At 48.1% G+C, this 13,585-nt stretch overlaps 2 protein-coding genes across 11 annotated transcripts in view; one reads left to right on the top strand and one right to left on the bottom strand.

The window, feature by feature from the left end:
- Positions 1–13,585, top strand: part of DAB2IP (DAB2 interacting protein) — a 250,603-nt gene that overhangs the window by 192,146 nt on the left and 44,872 nt on the right. Inside the window, exon 17 of one of the 2 annotated variants that reach the window (XM_081311388.1) lies at positions 9,911–9,944. The exons of the other annotated variant lie outside the window; for it this stretch is intronic. Within the exon in view, the coding sequence (XP_081167514.1) occupies positions 9,911–9,929 (19 nt within the window). The 3' untranslated portion in view covers positions 9,930–9,944. Of the gene's footprint in view, positions 1–9,910; positions 9,945–13,585 lie in introns of those variants that run through there. 2 annotated transcript variants of the gene reach the window in all.
- Positions 10,088–13,585, bottom strand: part of TTLL11 (tubulin tyrosine ligase like 11) — a 240,160-nt gene continuing 236,662 nt past the window's right edge. For 8 of the 9 annotated variants that reach the window (XM_081311491.1, XM_081311494.1, XM_081311500.1 and 5 more), the window contains 2 exons: positions 12,277–12,378; positions 10,088–10,888 (listed from right to left, as the gene is read on the bottom strand). In XM_081311491.1, coding sequence (XP_081167617.1) covers positions 10,764–10,888; positions 12,277–12,378 — 227 coding nt within the window. In that variant the 3' untranslated portion in view covers positions 10,088–10,763. The remainder of the gene's footprint in view (positions 10,889–12,276; positions 12,379–13,585) is intronic. The other variant, XM_081311493.1, reaches the window with a different exon arrangement.

Raw genomic sequence — 13,585 nt, 5'->3', positions numbered from 1 at the left:
AAACTCATTTAAAAAAAAAAAGACTATCTAGTTTTACGGATGTAGCTTAGTGGTAGAGGACTTGCCTAGCCCTGGGTTTGACCCCCAGCACTGCAAACAACAACAAAATTCAACAAAATAGGCAGCATCTCCCTTAAAAGCAAAGCACACGAGACACTTTTTTTTAATCTTGACAGTTAACTTTATTAGACTTGTTGTTTTCTTTCATGTCATTATTTCTTTTTTTGTTGTTTTAATTAGTTATACATGACAGTAGAATACATTTTGACATATCGTACATAAATGGAGTATAACTTCTCATTCTTCTGGTTGTACATGTTGTAGAGTTACACCCGTCATGTAATCATATATGTACATAGGATAATAATGTCAGGATCATTTTACTATCCTTCCTGTGCCATACCCCCTCCTCTCTCTTCACTCCCCTCTGTCTAATCAGAAGTACCTCTATTCTTTCCTAGCCTCCCACCTTGTTGTCAGAGAAAATATTCGGCCTTTGGTTCTTTGGGATTGGTTTATTTCACTTAGCATGATCTTCTCCAGCTCCATCCATTTACTGGCAAATGCCATAATTTCATTCTGTAAGGCTGAGTAATATTCCATCGTGTCTATATACCACAGTTTCTTTATCCATTCATCTGTTGAAAGGCACCTAAGTTGGTTCCGTAGTTTAGCTATTGTGAACCCAAGACCCTCTTGATGGGGTATGAAGCAAGATTTGGATGCAGTAGTCTGCCACATTTTAAGGCAGAAAGGTAGGGAAGAAAGTAATTATAGTTGGGAAAGAGAGCAAAAATAATACTCTCTTCTAAGAATTTCCCTAAAAATCAACTGAAAAGTAGTCCTGATTCAGTGAAGTGCCTGAATACGCAATAAATACACAAAATTGAGGCTGCTTTTCTAGACAGCAGTGGGCCAGGGGTGGGAGGTGGTGGGAGGTGGTGGGAGGTGGCCGGCTGCTCCTGGGAGAAGCAGGCATATGGGGGCCTAAAACCCCGACAGCCCAGTGAGTCACAGCCCTGCTCAGCCTGCACAGTCACACGACCCTGACTCTGCGCACTCCGCTGCGCACGGATCCCAATCTCATTACCTGACAGACCACACAGCTGTGCCATGGTGTTCACCAAATTTGGATTAGAACATTCAGGTACATGAATGTTTAAAACTTGGTGCCAACTTCATGATTTTCTTTTGGCATTTAAACTTTTTTGATTGATCCTTGAAACACCCAGAAAACAAACAAGCCCTCTGAGAGGCCGCTGCTGGCCAGAAACAGTCTCTCCCAGGAGGTGATGTGACTTTGGCCCTGCCCTTCCCACCAGCCAAATGACTCTGATACGGTGGCTCTGAGGGGCTGGGGCCCCCACTGGCCTGAAACGTGGGGTCCCTGTGGAAGGTGGGCGTGGAGCCCCTGGGGACCTACACATGGCTGTGTCCGCGCTTTGCTGATGTAGGAAGTGTGGCTCGGTGCCCATCAGGGACTGGCAGTGCCGTGGCGGGGGGAGTTCCCCTAGAATGGTGATTGAGAAAGCCTCTGTAGAATCTCAGAAACACTTTTTTAAAAGAATGTTTACAAATTTTACCTGCAATGACAGAAGGTAACAAGTGCTTTTGAGAAAAGCTGCATTGAAAAAATTAAAAAAAAAAAAAACAGATACAACAAGACTCACACACAAATATAAAATGAACATATGCTTAGCATTTTTTAAATCTCATTAATTAACGAGGGAACCAGTCAGTTGTCACAACCAATTCAAAGGAGAATTCAAAGAGCCACACATGCAGGCAATCAGAAGTGTCAAAAAATTTGACAAATAGATGCAAAGTTAGTGAATCCGTGGGGCAGTAGCCAAGTATATGCCACAGATACAATTCGTTGGCTTTTCTGTGCACGAAGATCATGTGCACTGTGATCAATTGGTCACAACTTGGCTATAAAGCAGCTCAAGGACAGGTTATGGATTCTAGAGACACAGTAATCCTTTCTGCCTATTTTGAAGTCATTCACAAATTTTCCTGAAACTTGCTAAAACGAAACAAAAGAAGCGATAGCAAAAGCCACAGAAATAGATTAGGTGAAATAGGGCCCCTTACTGACAAGTCCTTCTCTTCAGATACCCGTTGTTCACCATTGATCACGATTCTCACAGACTCGTTCCTGTCCCTACACACTAATATTTTAAAGACAAAAATAGAATAGACTACACAGGACCCCCCCCCCCCAAAAAAAGAAGGTTGCTTTTCCCTTAATAGTAGGTTGTGGACATGATTTATTATGAATTTAACAATTTTTTCCCATTGTCCTTTCATTATTTTTCTTTTTAATGATTATACTTTTTTAAAAAAATAAATGTTAAGGGCTGGGGCTTGTGGTTCAGTGTTAGTGCACTTGCCTGGCATGTGTGAGGCACTGGGTTCAATCCTCAGCAACATATAAATAAATAAAGGTCTATCAACTAATAAAATACATACATACATACATACATTTTGAGTTTGGGAATCTGAAAGTTTCATTTTTCTTAACTCTTGATTTGAAAACAAGTTCAAGTTGGGCTGGGGATGTGGCTCGAGCGGTAGCGCGCTTGCCTGGCATGCATGTGGCCCAGGTTCGATCCTCAGCACCACATACAAAGATGTTGTGTCCACCAAAAAAAAACTTAAATAAATAAATAAATATTAAAAACTCTCTCTCTCTCTCTTAAAAAAAAAGAAGAAAGAAAACAAGTTCAAGTTTACATCCAAGTTACTAAGCTCAGCAGTGTAGAGAACACTCATGTATGTGTCTTTTACCCAGAATCTCCTATTAACATTTTTAGTCTATTTGCAATTTTTTCCTGAAGTCCTTAAAAGAGGACTTGTGTATGACTTACATATGTCATGGCCCTTTGCCCCTAAATACTTCTGTCGCATGCATTTACGAAGATTAAGGATGCTCTTACACCACCACGGCGTGGCTCATGTGGAACACTGCTCATCTAATGTTGGCATTCTGGTTTTTGCAGCTGAACCAACAGTGTCCTTTGACAGTCCATTTTCCCTCCAGTATAGGATTCAGTCTAGGGTCGGGGCACATTTTGTGGTCATGTCTCTTAAGCCTCTTTTAATCTGGAACATTTCTGTGGCTTTTTTAGGTCTTTGATGACAATGACATTTAGGGAGGATGCAGCCAACTATTCTCAGCACCTTTGCCCTTTGCTTTTTTAATAGAAATAGAATGTTGCATTTATCTGGTTTCCTTGTGACTAGTTTCTGGTTTTTCATTCCTGGCCAAAACACCACATAGAGCATATTGAGACCTTCTCAGAGTGACACCGCAGAGGCATGAGGTGCCCATCTGTCCTTCATTGCTGATGTTAATTTTGGTCACCTGATCGTGGCTCTAACGTCTCTGCTGCATAATTACTGCTTCTTTGTTTCATCCTGTTCCCATCAAAAAGCCCCCTTGGATTTAGCAACCATGAATGATTCTTAATTGAACCTGTCTTTACTACCATGATTGCAAAAGCTGGTCCCCCCACCCCCCTTACACCCTCCACCACAGAATTGACCCTCATAATTCTACTGTCAGCAGTGGGCCTCTTCCCCCCATGGGCTGATTTAGGTACCTCCAGCATGTACTTGTAAATTCCCATTGTTAAGAGTTTATCATTCATTATTCTACTTAATTATTTTGGCACTCCAACAGTCCCAGGTTTGGCCCCAGGGAGCCCCCCAGGCTGGTGCCCAGGTCCTGCTGACATGCTCCAATATTGTTTCTGACCATTTCTTACTTTCTGGCCTAACAGGCTCTATATTGTTGCTGTTGTGATACTGGGGATTGAACCCAAGAGTGCTTTACCACTGAGCTAAATCCCACACCCTTTAAAAAAATGTTAAGAAGGGCCTTGCCAAGTTGTTGGGGATCTTGCTAAGTTGTCCAGGCTAGTCTGAATTTTCAAGATCCTCCTGCCTCAGCTTCCTCAGTATGTTTACACACACACACACACACACACACACACACACACTATGAATGGACCTCCGTGCACATGTGCACTCCAGAGATCATGATTTGCACCTACAGCTCCAGTGCCATGGATCTGAGATTTAACAGACACCTCCAGGTGGTTCGTGTGTCGGGGAAGGCAAAGCTCAGGAGGACTGTGGTCTGGAGGAGAGAGTGGGCTGCTCCCCACTCTGCTCCACCCCAAGCAGGGCACAACCCAGGAGCAAATGGCCTGCCAGCCTGAAAGGAAGATTGGCAGGGAGCTTCCTCTTTGGACCATCCTCTCCACAGGCCGTGGTGAGTCTCGTTTGCTTTCAGGCCACACCGAGTCACTCGCAGCATGACAGGGATGGGAGGCCCCTTCCTGGGTCTTGAAGGAATCTGGAGCAGTTCAAATGATGCTCTTTCGACTGTGCTGCTCAGAGGAAGGAACCAGCCTACAGCATCACCCACCAGTGCTGATGTGCAGAGGCACAGTAGGAAACCATTCTGGAAGGACAGCTTGAGGGTCACCCAAGAAGAATGCAAGAGACAAAGAGTCACAAGTTTGAAAAGTGAGACCATCGTTCCAGCAGAAGAAGCAAGCAGAAATGGCGAATTGAAAGGGAAGAAATACAAATGGCCAGTAAATAAATGAGAGTCCGCTCATCCACACGAATAATGCGAGAGAACCAAATGAAGATAGCTGACCAAAATTCTTTTTTATTTGTTCAGCAATGTTTGGGTAACAGAAACAGTAAAGGAATCAACCTAAGTAGAGAGAAATATATGAGATATGTTAAAGAAAATGTAGGCCCTGGGATTTCTGTGATGGCAGTGTCACATCAGAGTGTCAATGTCAATGTCTTTATCTTCTCTTTTATTAGGCCGAGGGGCCCATGATTATTCAGATTTGTGTTTACTCAGACATTCTGTTTGGCACATAGTAGGTTCAATAAGGGAAAGTCCATATTTCTTAGTCACAAAGCAATAAAATTAGAAATACCCAAAACTTATCTATTGCTTGGAAGTTCAAAATACTTGTACGTGTGTGTGTGTGTGTGTGTGTGTGTGTGTGTGTGAGTATTGATTACACAGTTTGCCCTGTGTATCTAAAGGTTTGGCAATGTGGATCTAACCACCATATATCAGAATTATTTGAAAAAACAATTACATCTGTGCAGAACATGTGCAGACTTTTTCTTTTTGTCATCATTCCCTAAAATATACAATATAACTATTTCCATAGTATTTGCATTGCATTAGGTGTCATGAGTAATTTAGAAATGATTTCCAGGAGACAGGAAGATGTGGGTTACATGCAGTTGCTGTGCTGTTTTATATAATAGACCTGAGCATCCTCCAGTTTGGAGATCCGCAGGTGCTTTGGAATCAATCCTCCTTAGACACTGAGGGCCATTGTCCTAGGAGGTGGGTGTGCCAGGTGTTGACTTGGGCAGGTGTGGCCTACCTCATGTAAGTGGGAATCCACGAATGTTTCTGTCCCAGTGTGGTTGATATACCAGTGTGAGCAGGGGTCCTGTTTAGTGTGTGAGGAGGTGTGATGGGGGTTGGGTTGTGAGCAGAAGGCAGAAGCCCAGGCCTGTGGTTCCCAAGGAGCTGCCGTGGGCTGAGGCAGACTATGGGCCACAGGACCTGAGCGCCCGCCTGTCCGTTCATAGGTCCTGCTGCAGCAGGGGTCGAGGCAAGCAGTCCGGGCAGAGGGGCGTGGGTAGGGACATGAAGACAGTGCAGTGCCTTGAGATGATCTCTCTGCGACTCATACTCAAGTTCAGCCTCTGCTGTCACGATCGCCTCCTGTGTCATCCCTCTGCCTTTGAACTGCAGCAGGGGATGGGTTCAAGATTCTTATGCTCCTGTCTTCCTGGTGAAGGTTTGGAAAAAACAGTCGTGGCAAGAGGAGGGGGCGATGTGTTCATTAAGCAGCACAATTGCATTCTAATAAATCAGCGCAGATTTCAGAGCAGCACGGGGTCTCGCGGGCTCCTCGGGCCGTGGAATTCAATATGATATGCTTCAGCCTGTCGGCTAATGGGCTGCCGCTGGATGCCACGTGACCCAGCCTTCCCGGGGACGTGAAACGAGGCTGAAAAGTGGCCCAGATTTATTTATTGGGACAGTGCGTATTCCTGCCTGTGGGTGTGTGTGGAAATGACAAGTAACAAAAACAGGTATTTGTGAGTGAAGTGGGAGGGGACGGGATTTCACACTGCCCTGGGGGCCAGGCAGAAGCCCCTGGCCTTACTCAGGGTCCTGTTGCTGGGTCACTGTCCCTTGCCTCAGGTGATCTACTGCCCCCTCCCTGCTTTGAGCATCAGTGTCCCCATCTGTTAAATCCATCCATTCATCTATTATTCCCTTTCTCCCTTACCATCCATTCGTTTCTGGAATACTCCGCCCACTGTGTGGCCGGCCACATTCTGATGCTATGAACGCAGCTTCCCACAGGGTGAACTGGGCTCTGCTCACTGAGCTGAGGTCCAACAGGGAGACAGATGGCAGTTGAGCGACTGCCACTAGACATGTGTCCATTTTGCCTCCTTAAAACCTCTGGAGTCTGTGCCCTTCACCTCCAGAGCCACACCTAGGATGCCGTTGTGGCACCTCTGGCCCAGACATGGCACTTGCCTACTCTTGGTCCTCACAGATTGTAAGCTCTGTCACCTTTAAAAACACAGCCCTGTGGGACACAGTGATGCCCAGCTGGAGTGATCCTTCAAAGCCAGCCTTGCAAGTTAGCAGGACCCTGTCCCAAGATAAAATAAAAAAAGGGCTGGGATGTGGCTCAGTGCCAGAGCACCCCTGGGTTCCCTCCTCTGTATTGAAAAAAAAAATTAAAACCAAACTAAGCAAACAAACACAGCCCTGATGGTGCCATCCTTCGAACCCTTTCTAGTATAAAGGAACCCCCATGCCTTAGTTGACCCGTCTGCCAGCAAGAGCTTCCCTGAACTTGCGGCTCCAGGCCCACAGGGGCCACATCTATGGTATCCACTCCACCAGGGATGGCGTGTGCTGGCACACAGAGGCACACGGGACTTACTGAATGGGGAGGAGGTGGGCGGCGCAGAGGCACAGGCCCCAGCCTGCGGTGGGTCAGAGGGGCCAGGAGGGGACTCGGCCTTATTCCTCATAGCAGCAGAAGCCGCAGAGGAAGGTGGAGCAGGGACGCCCTCGTCTGACCCACATGGCCAAGGGTCCCCCAGCATGCAGGGGAGACACTGACCGCTGGGACAGAGGCATGAGGCAGGTGGGACAGCAGAGGGGTGGAGTGGCAGAAGGCCCTGCTGGTGCTCGGGGGTCGTGGTGACAGAAAGGAGAGCGGGAAACACCTTCCTTCTCCACTTGAGGAGGTAGGCTGAGGGTACGAAGCCTGCTTATGGAAAGGAGGGTCTGGTGTAGGCTCTACATCCCAAGGGACCCTGCATACCAGGAAGGGTCCTCCTATGACCCTGGGTGGGTGGGTGGGTGGGGAGGCAGAGGGGCTGTTCTCTAGTAAGGCCTTCATTTGCGACCTGCAGGGCATCAGCCCTAGTGGATTGAAAGGACTTCACTGCACACGGCAAAGCAGACCTTGATTACCTGGGAAGGATCATCCTTTGTGTTTTTTAAAATTTGCATTTTACGAAGTGGTTTTGTTTTTGTTTTTGTTTGGTAAATAAGTGTACAACTTCATATTAGGCTGTGTCCACTAAGTTCTGTAGTCAGAAATTGCCTTCATTCACTCCCCCACTCATCCATTCATTCACCCACTCATCCATTCACTCATTCACCCACTCATCCATTCATTCATTCCACACACATTTCCTAGTACCTGGGATTCAGACAGAAAGGAGTGCAGCCCTGGAGAGTGGATGTAGAGATTCACAATGAGGTGAGTAAGGAACACACAAGGGCTGGGGCAGTTCCAAGGCAGGGGAAGCCAGCCTGAGAGATCAGGGTGGGCTCTGCAGAGGAAATGACCATTGACTGCTGGGTGAGTCAGAAACCCACCAGGCCCACAGGAGAGAGGGACATTAGGGGCCAAAGGATGTGACTAGACCTAGCACTGGAGAGATGGGGGAGCAAGGGGCATTTGTGGAATGGTGGAACATGGGAGGAGCAGGGAGCTGAGGGTTGTGGAACTCAGCAGGGCTGCCCCAGGTTCCCCTGCAGGGGGCGCCACTTAGAGTCTTCCCAGTGTGTCACTGACTTCCTGTGAGGAGCACAACCTTTATGTGGACTGTGGGGGAGCTGGGAAGTGAGAAGCACCACCCAAGTGAGAAGCACCCCAAACAGGGTGAGGAGTCGAGCTGGGTCCTGGTGGAGGCAGGGGGGCAGGACGTGATCAGCTTGGTGGTTCGGAACGGCCACTGCAGCTTTTGGAGAGTGGGAAGGAGGCAGGGAGACAGTTGGCTCCAGACAAAGGCCCATGCAGAATACAGATTTTGCAAAACTACGACACAAGTCCAATTCTTTTCATCTGCAAAGAGATGCTACAAATCAACAAGAAGATCAGGAGGAAAATGAGCAAGAGGATGAGCAGCCAGTTCACAGAGAAAGGAAACACTAATGGCTTTTAAGCACACACAAAAGAGTCTTGGCCGCATTCACAACATGAGACGTGAAAATTAAATCTATAATGAGATGATGCCATGTTTTTCATCCATCAATTGGCAAAAGTTAACGTTCTGAGAATACGCCGTGCAGGAGAAAACGGGGAACTGGCCCTCTCCCATACTACATTGCTGGTGGAGCTGAAAACAGGTCCAACCTCTTTGAGGACAATTGAGCTCCCCAATTTAAAATGCACAGGGGTGGGGCTGTCGCTCGGTGGTGGTAGAGCATTCTCCTAGCCTGTGTGAGACCCCAGGCTTAATCCCCAGCACCACACAAAAAAATAAAATAAAAGGCGTGTACACTTTGACCTAGTAATTCAACCTCCAGGACAACATGGTTCACACACATAAAGATGCATATGCAGCAACTGTCCCTGCGATGCTTTGTATAGTAACAGGAAACTGGAGATGATCTAACTCCATCAGCAAAGTCAATTCGAAGCAATCACAGTGTATGGTACGGTGGCACACTAAGGTGTCATTAAAAACTGAGGCCCTGGCTGGGCGTGGTGGTGCACACCTGGAGTCACAGCTACTGGGGAAGCTGAGGCAAGAGGATCACTTGAGCCCAGGAGTTGGAACCAACCTGGGCAACATAACAAGACCTGCCTCAAAAACAAAATCTGAGGCCCACTTCCATGGTGTCTGCAATAATGTCCAAGAAATAACCGGAAATGAAAAACCAGAGCATGTACAGGACCAGGTACGAGAAAGAGGGCTTTTGCCCCTGTGCTTAGACCCCTCTCTTACCACTACTTTTGTCCCCTCCCCTGCTGTTAGGAACCACTTCATACTGTGTGTGAGCACAGACCAAGAATTGAAGAGTGGTATTTGGGGACCCTGAATTGAAACCTGCATCCCTGTAGGCAGCCTCTTTCCTGACTGGGGGTTGGGAGCTTGAACTTTGGGGTAGATGCTCTGGACGTCCTGATGTTTGTGTGCTCCTGATGTTTATGTGGAGTGGAGGGACTTTCTGACCTGCAGTAATGTCGAGTGCTTCCTTCCCTCTGTAAACTGGGTGATGGACACAGTTAGCTCTCAGGATGCGTGGATTCTGCCTCTGAGGAATCAACCAATAGAGGATCAAAAATATCCCCACACATAACAGCATCCTTTACCAAACAAGTCGCCCCTTTTTTTCCTCATTCTTAGTCCCTAAACAGTACAGTGTAACAACCATTTCCATAGCATTTGTCACATTAGTTATTATAAGAGATCTAGAGATTATATATATATAATAATATATAATACTAGTACTAGGGATGGAATCCATGTGTGCCTTACTACTGAGCCACATCCCCAGAGTTTTTATTTTTTTATTTTGAGACAGGGTCTCACTAAATTGCTGAGATTGGCCTCAAACCTGGATTCTCCTGCCTCAGACTCCCGAGATACTGGGATTACAGGTGTGCACCATCGCGCCCAGCTAGAGATCATTTAAGGTATAAGGAGGATATGTAGAAGCTATTCCCAGCACCGCACTGTTATATCAAATTGTGGTATCAGTGCAGGGGCTTGGAACCAATCCACGCGGATACCAAGAGAAGAGTGTACTGGCTGAGGGTTGTGCCATGTGTTGGTGTGGGTGGGTACAGCTGCCCCTTGGGACTCGAGGGGGTATCTATGGGTGCGCTTCTGTGTTTCTCTCCAGCTGTGGGTCGTATAAATGTGTGAGCACATGTCCTATTTTTAGTCTGGGAAGAGGTGTGGTAGGTGATTCTGGCACCCTCAGGGAATCCTAGAACCAGCCCCTGATGGATACCCTGAATGGCTGTGTGTTGGTTCTCTGAGCAGCCAAATGATAAACATAGCTCTTTTCTTGGAGCAGCCATTTTACTTGAAGGTTAACAGGGAGAGAAACAATTATATTAAAAGAAATATGTGGGGCTGGGGTTGTGTCTCAGAGGTAGAACGCTCGCCTACCATGCATGAGGCACTGGGTTCGATCCTCCGCACCACATAAAATAAAAAAAAAATAAAGATATTGTTAAAAAAAGAGAAATATGTATAGTGGCAAAACAATATTATCTTTGTGATCACCCAGTCTCATTTCATTCTTTTCTCTTGGGGTCTGGAGGACACATACCCCTGTACCAGCATCTTGGTACAGGCTAGGTGGCAGCATTCTGGCCAAGGGTGTGTGGATAGAGGTGGAGTTGGCTGCACTCTGAGCAAGCACCCTGTCATCCTCTGTCTTTTCTTTGCTGAGGCAACTGGAGGCCACGGACATGGAAGAATACGGGCTGGAAGCAGCTGGAGCCAAGTGGAGGAGAATCATCCTGGAGGGCCACTTGACCTGTGGCAACATCTGCATGAACAAGAAACAAACCTCTGCTGGTTCAGTTTATTTATTATCTCAGTAGAGCTTAACCTACCTAACTAAAATAAGGATATGATACAGAGTAGAATGCATTATTCACAGGACTATTGAAGTTAAAGCCAGAGGCTTCAGATACATGGGGGCTTCTGCTGGCCTATTTGGGCCATGCCCGTGCTTCTGCCCATCAGTCTGGGCCCTGTTTTATGCCAGCACAACCAGTGTCTCTTGATCAGAGTTAAGCAAGAGGTAAGCTCAGCGCTGGTCTCCAAGTTCTCCCAAATCATCCCACTGGAGTGAGAAAAGCCAGTTGCAATGGACTAAATGTTTGCCTCTCCTCCCCATTAATTTGATGAACTCCTCACCCCCAGTGATGGGATTAGGAGGTGGGGCCTCTGTGATTAGGTCAGGGGGTGGAGATTCATGCCCTTATAATAGGGACCCCCGAGAGCTCTCTTTCTGCCAGAGAAGGATACAGCGAGAAGATGCCAGTCTGCAGCCTAGAAGAGGGCCCTCATGGGAACCTGAGCATGCTGGCTTACTGATTTTGGACTTCCATCTTCCCAAACTGGGAGAAATAAATTTCTGTTATTTATAAGCCACCCAATTTATGGCACTTTGTTATGGCAGCCTAAATGGATTGATGCCAATACAATCGGGGGGGGGGGCAGCTCCTCTCTTGAGCTCTGGAGTGGACTGGCCCAGAGTCTTGCACCACGGCCAGCATGATACACCCAACATTAGGAGCCACAGTGGTTCAGGCAGTGCCCAGGATCGTGGCTGGGCTCAGGTGGCTGGGAGAAGTGCTTGGTGGTCATGACCTTGGAGAATTAAATTTTCCTAGGCTCCCAGCTTTGTAAAAAAAACTGTCATTTATCTCACAGGTAAAAAGTTGGAAAGATGAAGATAGCATTTGAGACTTCTGCCTTAAGTGCAATCCAAACAGACAAATCAGGTAAGAGCGGAATCCTGCTGTGAAGCCGGGAGCCTGAGCCTCTGGGCTCCCTCTGTAGTGAGTGTTTGATGGAGCGATGGCTGAGGGCTGGTGCTGACTTTGGCTGCTTCCTGTGATCAAAAACAGAATCCTTCACTGAAGAGGCCTTCACTCCCGTCCCTTCCTTGCTGGGCACAGGGACAAGGGCCTTGGGCCCTCTGGGCTTCCCTTGCCTCATTTGTCAAACGGAGAGGCCTCACTGCAGTCCTGCCTTACCCTGAAGCCCTTCACGCTTGGAGGGGGAGCTGGAGCTGCTTGGGTTCAAGGCAGAGGTGCGGCCGGACCCTGGGGGCCACCACCTAATGCCCAGGGCTCCTGTGGACGGCATCAGAGTGCAAGGGCCCTTCTGGACTCAACCATCTCCACTCAATCCCCAAAGACACACCTGTGCTGGAGGCAGAGGGCTGAGGCAGGGTGGACTTGCAGGCTGCTGTGGCTGCCTCCTCCCCGCCTGGCTCTGGGACTTCTGGCAGGCAAATGTAGGCTTCTGCAGCAGACAGGGGATGACAGCTCTACCACACTGCAGAGCCACGATCTTGACACAGGAACCCAGGACTGAACGGCTGGCACACAGAGGAGAGGCCCGGATAGGATCTGAATATTTCATAAAATGACAACCACGAGGAACCCGAGGAGGTGCCTGCCTAGGTGGCTTCCCACCACGCAGGACTGTGTGAAACGTGCATGTCTCTGATGCCATAGGGGGGTGGAGCTTTCCAGGGAGCTGGGGTCTCACTTTATTTTTAACTCCAGGCCATCTGCTTTCCACTTACCACCGGGTGGTCCAGAGTCTGGGAAATATTCAGAGCGAACATATGTCGCTCCCAGAGGGCTGAGGGGGAGGAGGCGTTGGGAGGGGGTGAAGCCTCTGCTCCTGGGGACAGAGCCCAGGTGCACCAGCAGTACCGGGAGGGGCCTCGGTGGTGCAGTCCTAGCGGGACTAAAACTTACAGAGCACACCTGCTTAGCCCAAGTCCACACAGTGACTGCCACACACGTGGAGCCACAAGGGTTGTCCTTTCTCCCGGGGACAGGTGTCCCTGCCACAGTCTCTGACATGTGGCCTCACTCTAGGGGCAGGCCCTTCCCCAGCAGATCAAAGGTTGCAAGATTTCCCAAACTCCTCCCTCTCGCTCCCCCAGGTCTCCTCCTAGAGGCAAGAGTTAGCTTCCCAGGCAAACATTGACTGTGAGGGGAGAAAAAATTAAAAGGTGCCCTTTTCTCACCAATTGACCCAAAATGAACAAGCACTGTCCACCCCGGTGGATTTGCTGTCAGAGATTATCATGCAGAAGAAACTGTCAATACTCCGCAGCCATTTATACAATGAGCCTGTGGTTAGCAACACTCAGCTTCGTTTTATTATTGCATTTTACAAAGTTACCAAGACAACTGAGGCCAAGTAACAGAACCTTGACTTCATGCGCCATGAAAATTTAATAAAGAATTTTTAAAGGCTTTTAAGAGGCAGGAGCAGCAGCTTCTTGGAGGCAGAGCTGGGCTCTGGGGAGGAGGGCTTGAGCCCATGGGGTCTTGCCAGACCCGCAGGAGCCTCCTCAGAGCAGGGGCTGATGGGGCAGCAGCAGTGTCCCCCACATGCCTGGGCTTCAGCGTATGCAGACCAGGCCTTCTCTCAACAGACGTTTAGAAGACACTTCCCAGGTGCCAAGTCCCCCACCAGGTTGTTGGCATCC

Source organism: Spermophilus citellus (genome assembly GCF_964194105.1).
Source record: "Spermophilus citellus genome assembly, chromosome: 2".
Taxonomy (NCBI): Eukaryota; Metazoa; Chordata; class Mammalia; order Rodentia; family Sciuridae; genus Spermophilus; species Spermophilus citellus.
The sequence above is the reverse complement of the archived record's forward strand: the minus strand, read 5'-3'. Positions and strand labels throughout refer to the sequence as shown.